At 47.0% G+C, this 16,077-nt stretch overlaps 1 protein-coding gene across 7 annotated transcripts in view; it reads left to right on the top strand.

Annotated features, from left to right (window-relative positions):
- The window catches only part of rims2a (regulating synaptic membrane exocytosis 2a), a 236,513-nt gene that overhangs the window by 56,613 nt on the left and 163,823 nt on the right, over nt 1–16,077 (top strand). For 3 of the 7 annotated variants that reach the window (XM_036971069.1, XM_036971142.1, XM_036971075.1), the window contains exon 5: nt 5,272–5,564. In XM_036971069.1, coding sequence (XP_036826964.1) covers nt 5,272–5,564 — 293 coding nt within the window. Of the gene's footprint in view, nt 1–5,271; nt 5,565–13,585; nt 14,184–16,077 lie in introns of those variants that run through there. The other 4 variants (XM_036971097.1, XM_036971132.1, XM_036971086.1 and 1 more) reach the window with 3 other exon arrangements.

Below are 16,077 nucleotides of genomic sequence, written 5' to 3'. Positions count from 1 at the left end.
CAGCAGGATGTCATTGATAGGGGCAGCAGGTTGTCATTGATAGGGTCAGCATGTTGTCATTGATAGGGGCAGCAGGATGTCATTGATAGGGGCAGCAGGTTGTCATTGATAGGGGCAGCAGGTTGTCATTGATAGGGGCAGCAGGATGTCATTGATAGGGGCAGCAGGTTGTCATTGATAGGGGCAGCAGGATGTCATTGATAGGGGCAGCAGGATGTCATTGATAGGGGCAGCAGGATGTCATTGATAGGGGCAGCAGGATGTCATTGATAGGGGCAGCAGGATGTCATTGATAGGGGCAGCAGGATGTCATTGATAGGGGCAGCAGGATGTAATTGATAGGGGCAGCAGGTTGTCATTGATAGGGGCAGCAGGTTGTCATTGATAGGGGCAGCAGGATGTCATTGATAGGGGCCGCAGGTTGTCATTGATAGGGTCAGCAGGTTGTCATTGATAGGGGCAGCAGGTTGTCATTGATAGGGGCAGCAGGATGTCATTGATAGGGTCAGCAGGTTGTCATTGATAGGGGCAGCAGGATGTCATTGATAGGGGCAGCAGGTTGTCATTGATAGGGTCAGCATGTTGTCATTGATAGGGGCAGCAGGATGTCATTGATAGGGGCAGCAGGATGTCATTGATAGGGGCAGCAGGTTGTCATTGATAGGGTCAGCATGTTGTCATTGATAGGGGCAGCAGGATGTCATTGATAGGGGCAGCAGGATGTCATTGATAGGGGCAGCAGGTTGTCATTGATAGGGGCAGCAGGTTGTCATTGATAGGGGCCGCAGGTTGTCATTGATAGGGGCAGCAGGATGTCATTGATAGGGGCAGCAGGTTGTCATTGATAGGGGCAGCAGGATGTCATTGATAGGGGCAGCAGGTTGTCATTGATAGGGGCAGCAGGTTGTCATTGATAGGGGCAGCAGGATGTCATTGATAGGGGCAGCAGGATGTCATTGATAGGGTCAGCAGGTTGTCATTGATAGGGTCAGCAGGTTGTCATTGATAGGGGCAGCAGGTTGTCATTGATAGGGGCAGCAGGTTGTCATTGATAGGGGCAGCAGGTTGTCATTGATAGGGGCAGCAGGATGTCATTGATAGGGGCAGCAGGTTGTCATTGATAGGGTCAGCATGTTGTCATTGATAGGGGCAGCAGGATGTCATTGATAGGGGCAGCAGGTTGTCATTGATAGGGTCAGCATGTTGTCATTGATAGGGTCAGCAGGATGTCATTGATAGGGTCAGCATGTTGTCATTGATAGGGGCAGCAGGATGTAATTGATAGGGGCAGCAGGTTGTCATTGATAGGGTCAGCATGTTGTCATTGATAGGGGCAGCAGGATGTAATTGATAGGGGCAGCAGGTTGTCATTGATAGGGGCAGCAGGTTGTCATTGATAGGGGCAGCAGGATGTCATTGATAGGGGCAGCAGGTTGTCATTGATAGGGGCAGCAGGTTGTCATTGATAGGGGCAGCAGGATGTCATTGATAGGGGCAGCAGGTTGTCATTGATAGGGGCAGCAGGATGTCATTGATAGGGGCAGCAGGATGTCATTGATAGGGGCAGCAGGTTGTCATTGATAGGGGCAGCAGGATGTCATTGATAGGGGCAGCAGGATGTCATTGATAGGGGCAGCAGGTTGTCATTGATAGGGGCAGCAGGATGTCATTGATAGGGGCAGCAGGATGTCATTGATAGGGGCAGCAGGTTGTCATTGATAGGGGCAGCAGGATGTCATTGATAGGGGCAGCAGGATGTCATTGATAGGGGCAGCAGGATGTAATTGATAGGGGCAGCAGGATGTCATTGATAGGGGCAGCAGGATGTCATTGATAGGGGCAGCAGGATGTAATTGATAGGGGCAGCAGGTTGTTAAGAGTGTTGGATCAGTAACCGAAAGGTCGCTGGTTTGAGTCGCCAAACTGGTAAGATGGGAAACTCTGCAGTTCTGCTCTTTAGCAAATTGAAGAGCGCAACTGCTCCCCGGACGTCAATTAAGGCAGCCCCCTGCACCTGGGTTAAATGTGGAAGGCATGCAGTTGTGCAACTGACTAGGTATCTTCCTGATTAAAGATTTTTACACTATTTAGGCTGAACAGCGTACCACTTACCTTAAAAACGCATACCATATCATTACTTCCCTGGGACAAACTGGGAACTAGACAAAACCTTCAGGGCACCATGACACAACATCCAAAGAACGTCCTAAAAACGTTCTTGGGGACGTCCCTGGACAAACTGCAAACTAGACAAAACCTGCAGAGGACCATGACACAACGTCCCAAGAACATTCAGGGGACATTCAGGGGACCATGACACAAGGTCCCAAGAATGTCGTAAAAATGAGAACTGTAAAAAGTCCCCTAGAGAACATTCCCTAGGGACCATCACACAACATCATAAGGACTAGTAAAAGGAAGGTCCTGAGAACATCCTGAAATGGTCATCTGTGATGTCCTGGGAATGTACAGGGTCCCTCAGGACTTTCCTTTAGACATCGGTCCCTCAGAGAACATTCCCTTGGGACTATCATGCAATGTTCTTAGAATGTTCTCAGAATGTCAGTGGGATAACTTCGCACCAAAACCCGTAAGGGACCTAATGGGAACATCGCCGAATGTCCTCAGGACGTCCCTTGTTTGCTGGGGCATTTAGTGGGCTACATAGGCCATTTCTATTCCTCCGCTAGGTTTGGAGCACTAGGTTTTTAAAATGTTCTATATTTGGGTGCAGGTTCAATGACTATGAAATGTGCAAACACGGGGAGAAATGGCCCAGCCTGGGCGGGGGGGCTGTCCCCTCTCCCCTTCCTCCCCCACACCCGTCCCCCTGACTGCACTCAGCCGTGAAGAGTTAAGCGGTGGGGAAGGAGGGAAGAGGGACTGCAGTCTGGCTGCAGTGAACACACCTCTGGCAATCAGAACAGCTGCTTGACCTGTGTGTGTGTGTGCATGTGTGTATTTGAATGTATATGTGTGTTTGGTTTAGGGACTGTTACAGATGCTAACAGTAGTCTGTCAGAGTGGGCCAAACTGACGCTCTCTGCTGCATTACTGGACGGACTGTTAGAGCGCACATGCTGTGTGAGTGTGTGTGTGTGTGTGTGTGTGCTGACACCACTTCTATGTGACTGAGGAGTATGGCTTCAACCTTAAACCTTATCATTAAATAATCTCTACTGTGATCAACCACTGCTTATATTTTTCACAATTTTCACTTTTTAGTGCATTAGTCATCCAGGTTATGTTTGGGTACAGACTAGATGCTACACTATATAGTCCTGTATAGGAACGCTGTGTGAGGCTGAGCTATGCTTAGCATGCCCTGCTCAGTATTCATTTGGCCTGTGTGCGTAGGTCTTCCTGGTCTGTTTTGGAATAGTAATGTACTATTGGGTATGTGCTGATGAGATAGAAGAGCCCACTGCATGTCCAGTCTGAAGCTCAGAATGTGGTTCATTATTATTGGCAGATTGGAGAACTGACTCTTGTGAGCAGTAAATAAGTAGGTCACATCATGCCATGCTGGCTGATCTACAAGGCTATCTCTATCTGGGAAAAAACTGTGCTATGTTAAGCACAGAGGGAGATTGGAGTAATGAACAGGAAGTGGGACCTGGTGTGGAGGTAGCGGGTGCGTGTGTGTGTGCGCGTGCGCATGCTTGTGACTGGTATGGAGGTTGTGTGTGCGCGTGCACGTACTTGTGACTGGTATGGAGGTTGTGCGTGCGCATGCTTGTGACTGGTATGGAGGTTGTGTTTGTGTGTGCGCATGCTTGTGACTGGTATGGAGGTTGTGTGTGCGCGTGCACGTACTTGAGAAGTATGGAAGTAGAGTGTAGCCCCCACCCCGGTGGTTCAGACATCTGATTGTCAGCTCAATGCTCTGACTACAGGACCAGAGTCAGGCTATAACTAACGGCTGGAGGACACTGCTGCTGGGTTGTGTGCAGCTGCCTGCCTGTCTACTGTACATCACTGCTGTCAGTCACTGGCCATCAGCCTGAGTTCCTCATGGACCCTGATGCCCTGCACCATGCTCCCTCAGAGAGAGAGAGAGAGAGAGAGAGAGGCGCCAGGCAGCTCAGGTGGCTGCCCATTTCTTCCTTTCCACTCGGCATCGCTCCTCCTCCAGACTAGGGAGGGCGGTTGTTAGGGCAGAGTGTGGCTGGATGAGCTGTGTCTGAGGCGGAGTGATCAGGTTGCATCCCAAATGGCACCCTATGCTAAATATAGTGCACTACTTTTTGATCAGGGCCCATAGCGCACTATGTAGGGAATAGGGTGCCATTTGTGAAGCAACCCAGGGCTTTGAGGGCGGCTGTGCTGCGTCTGAGGTGGAGTGATTAGGGCTTTTGTCGGCTCCTGGATTTATGAGGCTAATGTTGAGGGAGGGGGCTGCAGACCACAGTTAGTGCTACTTCCTCTGTAGAGTCTCTCTCCATCCCTCTGCTATTCACACACAGCTGTATTTAACAGTAGGGCTGCAGCTAGCTTCCTATTTAGATTCAGTTACTTACAGTATTGTGCACCACAAAGTTAGTACCATAGAAAGAGGATCACTCATTAATGACTCTGTAACCACCCACCACCAACCCATTGACTTGAATGGGGATACCTATTCTAGTGATTTTATTTCTATGGCTGGTACCCCATATAAACAAGTGGTGTAAGTACTGTATGTACTCTCTTAGAAAAAAAGTGCTATCTAGAGCCTTACAGGGTTCTTTGTCCTGTCCCCATAGGAGAACCTTTGGAGAACTGTTTTCCACAGAGGGTTCAACCAGAAACCAAAAATGGTTCGACCTGGAAGCAAAAAGGGTCCTCCTGTGGGGACGGAAAAAGAACACTTTTGGAATCCTTTTTTTCTGAGAATGTAGGGGGATGTAGATCATATGAACTTCAGATTCCTCATCATACTCACAGACTGTCCAGTGAACTCAACATTATGTCCTCGATTAGATATGGTCCTACATACAATCCTAATATTCTCTCCCTCCTAAACACTTGCCCAAAGGCTACTGTATGTGTATGCATTATTATCAAATCATTCATATCCTCATCTGTATATTTACAGTGTTTCCTACAACATCTAGCAGGTTCAAGTATCCTTTTTTAATGATACTTTGCACATCTCCTCTAGGGGTTGATCCATTCTATGACTCCTTTCATTGTAGTTCATTGCTGTAAGCCCACCACCACCACCACCACCACCACCACCACCATCCCCACCACTGCAGATATCTAACCCCCGCTGTCCTCTGTGTACAGGTTATGTGGGTATGCAACTTGTGCCGAAAACAACAAGAAATCCTAACCAAGTCGGGGGCGTGGTTCTACAGCGGCGCCGCAGGGCCACGGGGCGGGTCTGAGGGCCCCAGGGGTCGACGTCACGAGGAGGCCCCCCAGGAGAAGAAGGCCAAACTGCAGCAGGATCTCCTCTACCAGGGGCCCCCAGGGGACGTATCAGCAGACAGAAGCAGACCTCCCGGACTCCCCAGACAAGGCTCCCTGAACAACGGCTCAGGGCTGAGGCTCTCAGGTCCAGGACAGGACATAGACAGGTGAGTCCAGTGTGTGTGTGGAAGGTTGTGTGTGTGTTAAACACATTTGAACAATTCCCTCAGGGATTTGAGCTGCGTTTAACATTTTGATCATTAATGTGGAGGAAAACTGTCTGTTAAATGTGAAACCTGTTAAGAGAGAGTGGGGGAAGTTGAGCCAAATGGTTAATTGAGCCACCCCTTGTTTCTAGGAAACCATACACAAAATGAATAATGTGACCAAATATTTAGTATGAGGTCATCATTTCATAGAGTCTGTGAAGGAAGAAACCACATGGAAAATTGATAGGTAAGTTAGGTAAAAAAATACATTTATTTATTCATGTAATTCATTTATTGTGTTATAGGTATCATGATGCTTGTATCTAAACCAAAGAAGATATTTGTATACATCAGTTGGGATCTTTATAAGCTTCAATATGAGGTCCTAGTCCTAGCATGAAACTGCATCCTTCTAACTGTGCGGGCTAATATTTCAAAATGTTTGCCTTTTTGGGGTAAGTTAAACCTATGGCCACCATACACCATACAAATGATGATTACCTTTAGTCAGTTTAATGGATAATATACATAGTATTTTTGCAATGTGTCATGCCTACAGTATGAACTCAGGAGTGCTTTTTTATTGTTACAGAGCAGACATCATCATGTCCTGTGTACACAAATGTAAAACAAGCAGGGGTCTACCCCCCCCCCCCCCTTGAGGTTCTAGAGAGAGCAGACATCATCATGTCCTGTGTACACAAATGTAAAACAAGCAGGGGTCTACCCCCCCTTGAGGTTCTAGCGAGAGCAGACATCATCATGTCCTGTGTACACAAATGTAAAACAAGCAGGGGTCTACCCCCCCCCCTCCCCCTTGAGGTTCTAGAGAGAGCAGACATCATCATGTCCTGTGTACACAAATGTAAAACAAGCAGGGGTCTACCCCCCCCCCCCCCCCCCCCCTTGAGGTTCTAGAGAGAGCAGACATCATCATGTCCTGTGTACACAAATGTAAAACAAGCAGGGGTCTACCCCCCCTTGAGGTTCTAGCGAGAGCAGACATCATCATGTCCTGTGTACACAAATGTAAAACAAGCACGGGTCTTACCCCCCCCCCCCCCCTTGAGGTTCTAGAGAGAGCAGACATCATCATGTCCTGTGTACACAAATGTAAAACAAGCAGGGGTCTACCCCCCCCCCCCCCCCCTTGAGGTTCTAGAGAGAGCAGACAAGGAAGTGAGAGAGAGGAACATGTCCATTTGAGCAGCAGCAGCAAGAGATGGACACATAGACTGAATGACACATGGACAAAAAAAACATAACAATGTACCTGTGTTTAACAGAGGCAATGATAGAGTAGCAGAGGCACACAAGGTCTTATTTGATGGCATGGATGATGACATTAAACGTTGTGAGGAACAGTTTCATGGGCTTAGTATCCTTGAATACATAGAACTTGTCTATGAATTGGCACATCAAAACAACATCCCTTTCCTAGACCAACTGGTCAAGAAATGGAAGGGTAAGTTATATTGAACAGAGGCATCTATATCTGAATGTAGGCATATGTTTAAGATATAAAGTATATTCGGAAAAGTATTCAGACCCCTTGACTTCTTTCAGATTTTGTTCCTTTACAGCCTTATTCTAAAATGGATTACATAAAATAAAATCATCATCAACCTACACTCAAACTGACCAATCGGGGGAGAAGGGCCTTGGTCAGGGAGGTGACCAACAAACCAATGGTCACTCTAATAGAACTCTAGAGTTCCTCTGTGGAGATTGGAGAACCTTCCAGAAGGACAACCATCTCTGCAGCACTCCACCAATCAGGCCTTTTATGGTAGAGTGGCTAGACGAAAGCCACTCCTCAGTAAAAGGCACATGACAGCCCGCTTGGAGTTTGCCAAAAGGCACCTGAAGGACTCAGACAATGAGAAACAAGATTCTCTGGCCTGAATGCCAAGTGTCACGTCTGGAGGAAAGCTGGCACCATCCCTACAGTGAAGCATGGTGGTGGCAGCATCATGGTGTGGGGATGTTTTTCAGCGGCAGGGACTGGGAGACTAGTCAGGATAAAGGGAAAGATGAATGGAGCAAAGTACAGAGAGATCATTGATAAAAGCCTTCTCCAGAGTGCTCAGGACCTCAGACTGGGTTGAAGGTTCACCTTCCAACAAGACAACGACCCTAAACACATGGCCAAGACAACGCAGGAGTGGCTTTGGGACAAGTCTCTGAATGTCCTTGAGTGGCCCAGCCAGAGCCCAGACTTGAACCCGACTGAACATCTCTGTGGAGACATGAAAATAGATGTGTAGTGATGATCCCCATCCAACCTGACAGAGCTTGACAGGATCTGCAGACAATAATGCGAGAAACGCCCCAAATACAGGTGTGCCAAGTTTGTAGCATCATACCCAAGAAGACTCGAGGCTGTAATCGCTGCCAAAGATGCTTCAACAAAGCACTGAGTAAATGGTCTGAATACTTATGTAAATGTGATATTTCCGTTTTTATATTTTTATGTATTTGACAACATTTCTAAAAACCTGTTTTTGCTTTGTCATTATGGGGTATTGTGTGTAGATTGATGAAACAATCAAACAATTGAATCCATTTTAGAATAAGGTTGTAACGTATCAAAATGTGGAAAAAGTCAAGGGGTCTGAATACTTTTCGAATGCACCGTACAATATACCATACCCCCATTCCATGAATTCAACTTTGTCCTACCAGCACCATCGCCCGCTGTCACGGAACACTATCACCCACTTACCCCAAGGTGGCTCAATTTACCCTGTCCCTATGCTGAATCGACCCCATACCCCGGGGTAAGTTGTACCTAGAGACCACTGTTTGGACAAGTTGTGTTTTCAAAACTGTTACGTTTACATGAGTTCTAATTATTTCCAGGGATACACAACATCCTGAAATATATGGAGTTATCTTTGTTAGAAAGATATTATATTTCTGTTGACATAGTGGTGCTAAATAAATTAAAAATGGCTAAACTTGCACCACTCTTGCCTATAGCAAGCTGTGTCATGTGCTTGGTTAGGTGGAAATGACTCTGGAGCTGTTATGGAAGGAGTGAGGGTCGGGGCCTGGGAAAATGACTCTGGAGCTGTTATGGAAGGAGTGAGGGTCGGGGCCTGGGAAAATGACTCTGAAGCTGTTATGGAAGGAGTGAGGGTCGGGGCCTGGGAAAATGACTCTGGAGCTGTTATGGAAGGAGTGAGGGTCGGGGCCTGGGAAAATGACTCTGGAGCTGTTATGGAAGGAGTGAGGGTCGGGGCCTGGGAAAATGATAGGGTAAAAGAAAAATCTGAAAAGCTATGGCTCCTAGCAAAGGACTTATTTTTGGAGAACAGTAGACAGTTTGATCATACAGATGTGTACGCATGAGGCCCATGATGCAGGAAAGACACACGGACACTACCTAAAATAAGTTCAGGAATGACACACCAAAACACACAGACACAGACAAACACACACACACAGACAAGCACACACAGACACACTGACTCCCACACTGGATGACTGGTGTCTTTCATCTTTCCCCTTAAGTCAAACTCAGCTAGAGGGGATTCTCTAGCTGGTGAACTGACTGATGATGACTATAATACGGCATTCACTGTGTCTTCCTCTGAAGCAGCAGAAACCAGGCATGCTGAAGAAGCCCTTGGCTGCAACTCATCACAATAACTAGATAGACTTTTTGTCCTACTGTTTTCTAGGTATGTTTTAGCCAGATACAGATAGTAGAGGAAGATTTTGGGAAAGATGCACAGTCAATGCAGAGCTATAGGTGGTCTGCCGGGCAGACATTATGTCACTGTTGTCACAAGGGTAGGTTGGAGACTGTACTGTGTTTCTTCCAATAATGTCTGCACAAGAGATCTCTCTCGCGCAAAATAGATATATGATCTCAATTGGGATCTACCTGTTTAAATGAAGAATAAGAAAATAGACCGACTGTTGGGTTACACTTCTTTGCTGAGCTTGTGAATCTTTTTTCTCTGTGCCTTGGATTGCTTGCTTCATCACAGCTGATTTATTGTAATTCCATTTATCACCACACGGTGTCTCCTTCCTCTTTCTATAGTCCACTGACACAGAGAGGGAGAGAGACACCCTGCACACATTGTTCTAGTGCATCTCATACAGCAGAAATAGGTTCCTCTAGTCCCCTCATTGTGTCTACTCTGAGTCTACTCTGTTGTCCAGACCTGAGTTCAAATAGTATTTGTTTTCAATCAAATACTTTATTTGCGCTCGATTGAGCTTGACTGGTGCAAAAGGAACCAACAGAATAGTCCCAAACATGAAAAGCCCTGCCCATCTGGAACTCTAGACATGTTCAATCAAATGCTCAGTATGTTTGAAGGAAAACAAATGCTGTTTGAACCCAGGCAGGTCGGACGGTATTTCCAACCGTTCCATAACCCAGGGGTCAGTCATGGTGAGCTGCCCTGGGAGGAACAGATGTCCTCTTCCTACTCTCTCTGCTATCCTGCAATTCTGCCTCTCTGCTCCTATCTGCTTCTCCCTGATCCTCGCTGCTCCTCCCTCCTCCTCTCTGCATCTCTCTTTCCTTCCTCCTCCTCTCTGCACTGCTCTCCTCTTCTCTACTCCTCCCTCCTCTCTCCTCCTCCCTCCTCCTCTCTGCTCCTCCCTCCTCCTCTCTGCTTCTCCCTCCTCCTCTCTGCACCTATCTGCACCTCCCTGTTCCTCTGCTCCTCCATTTTCCTCTCTGCACCTCCCTGTTCCTCTATGCTCCTCTCTGCTTCTCCCTCTTCCTCTCTGCACCTCCCTCTTCCTCTATGCTCATCTCTTCTCCTCTCTGCTTCTCCCTCTTCCTCTCTGCACCTCCCTCTTCCTCTATGCTCCTCTCTTCTCCTCTCTGCTTCTTCTTCTTCCTCTCTGCACTTCTCTGCACCTCCCTCTTCCTCTATGCTCCTTCCTCTCCCTGTTCCTCTCTGCTCATCTCTGTTCCTCTCTGCCCACTGGAACAGGCTTCCTGATGGGAAGAGAGGGATTGTGGGCCGTATGTCGTGTCGTCCGGTGCACTGTGGGCTCAGTGGGTGATTCACTCCACAGAGAGGATTTCCACACACCACATACTGTACATGCAGCCACACACGCACACACACACACACGCACACGCACACACACACACTCACACGCACGCACACACACACACACACACACACACACACACACACACACACACACACACACACACACACACACACACACACACACACACACACACACACACACACACACACAGGAGGTGTGTTTCACTCGACCCCATTCCTCCTCCGCGCCTGTTCCTCTGTCGACCTTGTAAAGGTGTACCTGATGGGCCGCGTCCCCCCTAGTCTAGCACTGGGACAAACAAGCCTTTACCGTACTGTAGCCACTCTGGGGTTAGAGACACAACTCATTAAGCCTGTGTCCTCTCCCTTCCATTACGACCTTGTGTTGGGCTCTTTTTACTCCCAGACACAGAGTAAGGGAAAGATTACTGTAGGAGAGAGAGAACAACTTTGACAATATTCTGCTCACTTGGCAGTTTCAAATGACTGTTGGTCACAAACATGAAGAAATGTGATGGTTTTCTGCTTCTGGTGAAAAATTGTGCAGTATAATGGGAATAGGGTGCCATTTAGGACATATTCAAACAGATATTGGAGTAGGACTCTGGGACCTGTCTAGCAGAGTAGAATTTATTGAAACTGTTTTACCTTATAAGGTTTTAAAGGAGCAATGTGTCAGAACTAACTAGCTGCTATGAAGCAATCTGCATTTTAACAATGAGCATTCTCACTATTTAACAGAATTCAGCTAAATAAACACACGCATGCACGCACGCACGCACACACACACACACACACACACACACACACACACACACACACACACACACACACACACACACACACACACACAACATCTCAAAGCCAGCAAATACAGCTAGTTCATTCTGAGGTTGTTGTATTTGATTACCAGCTAGATCAGGTTGTGGGATGTGAGCTCAGAGCTCTCTCTCTATATTAATTGACTTTATGGCTGAGAGGGGGAATGGTAGCAGTGAATGATTCTGGCTTTGGCAGCACTGAGTTCAGTGGCGACACAAATCCGGAAACGGCCTGTCTGAGAACTCAGGGGACAATGGTGATGATGTATAAAATAGAACTCCCACTGCATAATCACCAAAAACCACTTTCATTAATCTAAAGAATGTGTAAATTAACTAAAACGTTTCCACTGAAAGAGAAAGGGGGAAAACCCCAGATGACAGCCTGTTTATAAGGTGAAATAACTTGAGAAAGGGTCTAATTTATCTTGGTCTCGGAGGTGTCATTGAAATGAACACACAGATACCCAACATCCAGGACAACGAGGTAGTCAGGGTGTGGAGACACGGATGAAACAACAATAATTAGGCTGGGATTAGAATACAATTACCCACTTGTGTTTCTCAAGGTTTCCCATGTTTATCCACCCAGCCCAAACCATGGCTCATCCTCAACCCTAGCCCCAGCTGAGCCCCTTCCAAAACCCCAACCCTATACCCCAGCCTCAGCCCCCAGCCCCAACCAAGTTCAGCACATTAGTATTGTATTAGTTAGCAGGACAAGAGAAACACAGCAAGCCAACATGAGCTTAAATCCAGCCCATTACTTGTTACATTGGTGTCATGAAGTGAGATGGGTGTTTCCTACCCAAGCTAGTGGAGGCTCCTGCAGAGATGGGTGTTTCCTACCCAAGCTAGTGGAGGCTCCTGCAGAGATGGGTGTTTCCCACCCAATCTAGTGGAGGCTCCTGCAGAGATGGGTGTTTCCCACCCAATCTAGTGGAGGCTCCTGCAGAGATGGGTGTTTCCCACCCAATCTAGTGGAGGCTCCTGCAGAGATGGGTGTTTCCTACCCAAGCTAGTGGAGGCTCCTGCAGAGATGGGTGTTTCCTACCCAAGCTAGTGGAGGCTCCTGCAGAGATGGGTGTTTCCCACCCAAGCTAGTGGAGGCTCCTGCAGAGATGGGTGTTTCCCACCCGAGCTAGTGGAGGCTCCTGCAGAGATGTATTACGGTGTGCATCAATCCTGTTTACCAAGTCACCAATAAATCTGGATTCTTTGGGGATTATGGATTAAGTGACCTAATATTATATTAAATCCACCTCTTATTCATCAAATGAACCTCTTGTGTAAATGACAGGATGCTTAGTGTTTATGCTGATTGTTATATAAACCATTGATCAGAGGGAAGTGCAAATCACATCTAGGTATCTTTAGGATAGAATAGAATTCTTAAGCAATAAGGCACGGGGGGGGGGGGGGGGGGGGGGGGGGGGGGGGGGGGGGGGGGGGGGGGGGTATATGCCAAGGGGGTGTGGTATATAGGTATATAGTGCCTGGACACATGCCTTAGCCGTGGTATGTTGGCCATATATCACAAACCCCAGAGGTGCCTTATTGCTATTATAAACTTACCAATGTAATTAGAGCAGTAAAAATGAATGTTTTGTCATACCCGTGGTACATGGTCTGATATACTACGGCTGTCAGCCAATCAGAATTCAGGGCTCGAATCACCCAGTTTATAAAATTGAATATAACTTTCTTATACAGACGCTGTGCATCCATCCATCCATGTTGGCCTTCACTCACACCTGCCATTTCTTCTGTGTTAAATGGCCCTTTGCTTAATGTCTGCAACTCCCATATGAGCTGCTGGAGTTAGTAGACAACACCCCTGTCCTCCCACTGAGGATCATCCAGTCTGATTTGTTAGTAAACTCTGTCAGTTCCATTAGATTGGAATCCCTTCGTCCACCTTTTATTTCTCTCCCCTTTCTCAGACTCTCTCCCCCTCTCCCCTCTCCCAGAGGAAGTAGAATGCCTTGCCTTATTACTTATGAGAGCTGATGGTTGGCAGTCATAAATGGCAAAAGCACTGACGACAGCATCTCTGCGCGCCCATGTATTGTATCTGCGTGCGCGGTCCAGATTATGAGAAAGAGAAGGATACAGCAAGCGTGTGCGTGAACGAATGCTTGTGTGTTGTGTGTGTATTTGTATGTGTGTGTTTGAATGCGTGCTCTAATAGGCAGAGAGAAATATGAGTTGAGTATGAGCTGCCCCTGATGCACCGGTAAGTGAAGCTTGCTTTGCTGGAAGATGCCTCGCTGCTGCTTTTTCCGTTCTCTTCTTCCTCACCTCCACTGCAAATAGATCCTGCTACAGCCCGCTAGATTTTGTCGGGTTAAGTTCGGAGCATTATGACTGTACATTCCAGCCTCGACTGCTTTTCATTTAAGGACTCTTTCTACCAAGATCAGGAGAAATATGGAACTTGATTGAGCGTCTTCGCGTTTAATGCGTCCCTGGAGATAGACAGACGCGGGTCCGGACGGAGAGCGAGGCAGCGCAGGTGGATGCATTGTGTTTGATGAAAAGGGCCATATTGTGGATAAAAGACACGAAGGAAAAGGGAGGAAAATGCAGTTTGATACATTGCGTCAATTTTGTAGCTCCGTTCTATCCCATTTTAATGAGGCTTTTACGCCGCCTCAGAACATTCTGCAGACGGAGCTATTCGAGCAGGCGTTGAGCAACATCGGGTGAGTGATTCCTTTGTAAGAATGTATGATTTATGATGGGCTTCCCCCGTTGGTATGTCAAAGGAGCATTCGAAGAGAGGGGGTTTCGCTTATTGATCCATCCGCAGCAGGCTATGCGAAGACGTCGCCTTCCTTCCGGGGAGTTGCAGTTGATATTCCTCCTCGCAGAGAGAGAGAGAGACAGAGACAGAGAGAAAGAAATAGAGCGAGAGAGAGAGAAAGAGAGAGAGAGAGAGAGAGGGGGGGGGGGGGGGGGGGGGTGTTGTTGGATGGAACGGTCGTGAAACAATACAGCTAAAATGTGATAATGCTGAGATGTGTGTGTGTCTGTCTCGGTGTACCGCTGCTGCCGCATGTGTGTGCTGTCGTCATAGGCTGCTGTGCCTTCTTGTGCGGATAACATTACGGTATGTCGTAATATTGCTCCAGCCTCGAATCATTTGAGTAATTTGTGACTCTCTTTTTCATACGCTATGCTATGGTAATTACCTCTATTCCTAACCCACACCAATACTGGATTTTTTCCCATGGCCATGTCAGCAGTTTTATAATATCCTACAGTAACACTGATTCTTGCTAAACCATGAAGATAATTAATGTAATTTACATATTGCACATACTATTTTTGCTAAATAATCTTAGAAATTCAGCACAAATAGTGCCCAACCACTACACACATATGCAGTATGGAGGAATGACTGTAAATATAATAACATATGTGTGTGATGTACAGCAGATAATGGGATGGAGTCTAGGGAACGAGAAAGCGCAGCAGGCATTTTGTAGCCCAGAAACAAGCTTATAGATACAACATGCCATGTCTCTAGGGATTGTGGGTCTTTCCCTCATGTTCTTTTTTTTCATATCTCTCCCTCAGAAATAATTCAGTGTGGCCTCCCTAGCTCTCTGCCCCCTCACAATACATATACCCAACAGCACAGCACACTCACTCAGCCACAGAGGTGTGGTTTACACAGACAGCTGCCTATAGGTGTTCCTACAGTAGCCAATTATCGTCATGGTCATCTTTTGGCAATGAGGCCCTTTATCTACTTCCCCAGAGTCAGATGAACACGTGGATACCATTATGATAAGGGGCCTCATTGCCAAAATCCCAAAGTTTCCCTTTAAGCCTATAAGAAGGATATGAGGATACGATAGTAGCATAACTAACCCATATCCACCTAGACACCTCAGTGGAGAGACAGGAGAGACTGGAGGACAGGCCCTGTCAGCATACTGTACTGTAAATTGAAGGACCAACTAAATCATGACCACTTGATACAAGATCAAGAGACTGTCACTGTTCCTCAAGGCCCATATTCATAAAGAGTCTCAGAGAAGGAGTGCTGGTCCCACCTGTCCATATAATCTCATTCCATATGATCCAAAAGGCAAAACTCATTCTAGATCAGCACCCAGAGGATCTCAGAGATTGAACGAGGGCCATTGTCTCCCTTATGATTTACATTGCATTTTGAGAGAATACTGTAGTGGGACTGCAGGGTACTGATGACAACCACTGACCAACCAACCAACAGCAGACCCTCTCTCTCTCTGTCTATCTATCTCTATGTCTCTCTCTCCGTCTCCCTGTCTCTCTCTCTCTCTCTGTCTCTTTATCCCTCTCTCCCTCTGTCTATCTATCTCTCTGTCTCTCTCTCTGTCTCCCTGTCTCCATGTCTCTCTCTCTCTCTCTCTCTCTCTCTCTCTCTCTCTCTCAATTCAATTCAAGGGCTTTATTGGCATGGGAAACATGTGTTAACATTGCCAAAGCAAGTGAGGTAGACAACAACTATCTCTCTCTCTCCCTCTGTCTATCTATCTCTCTGTCTCTGTCTCTTTATCCGTCTCTCCCTCTGTCTATCTATCTCTCTGTTTCTCTCTCTGTCTC

The sequence above is a fragment of the Oncorhynchus mykiss genome, chromosome 3, assembly GCF_013265735.2.
Source record: "Oncorhynchus mykiss isolate Arlee chromosome 3, USDA_OmykA_1.1, whole genome shotgun sequence".
In the NCBI taxonomy this organism is placed as follows: Eukaryota; Metazoa; Chordata; class Actinopteri; order Salmoniformes; family Salmonidae; genus Oncorhynchus; species Oncorhynchus mykiss.
This window is presented reverse-complemented; position numbering and strand designations above follow the sequence as displayed.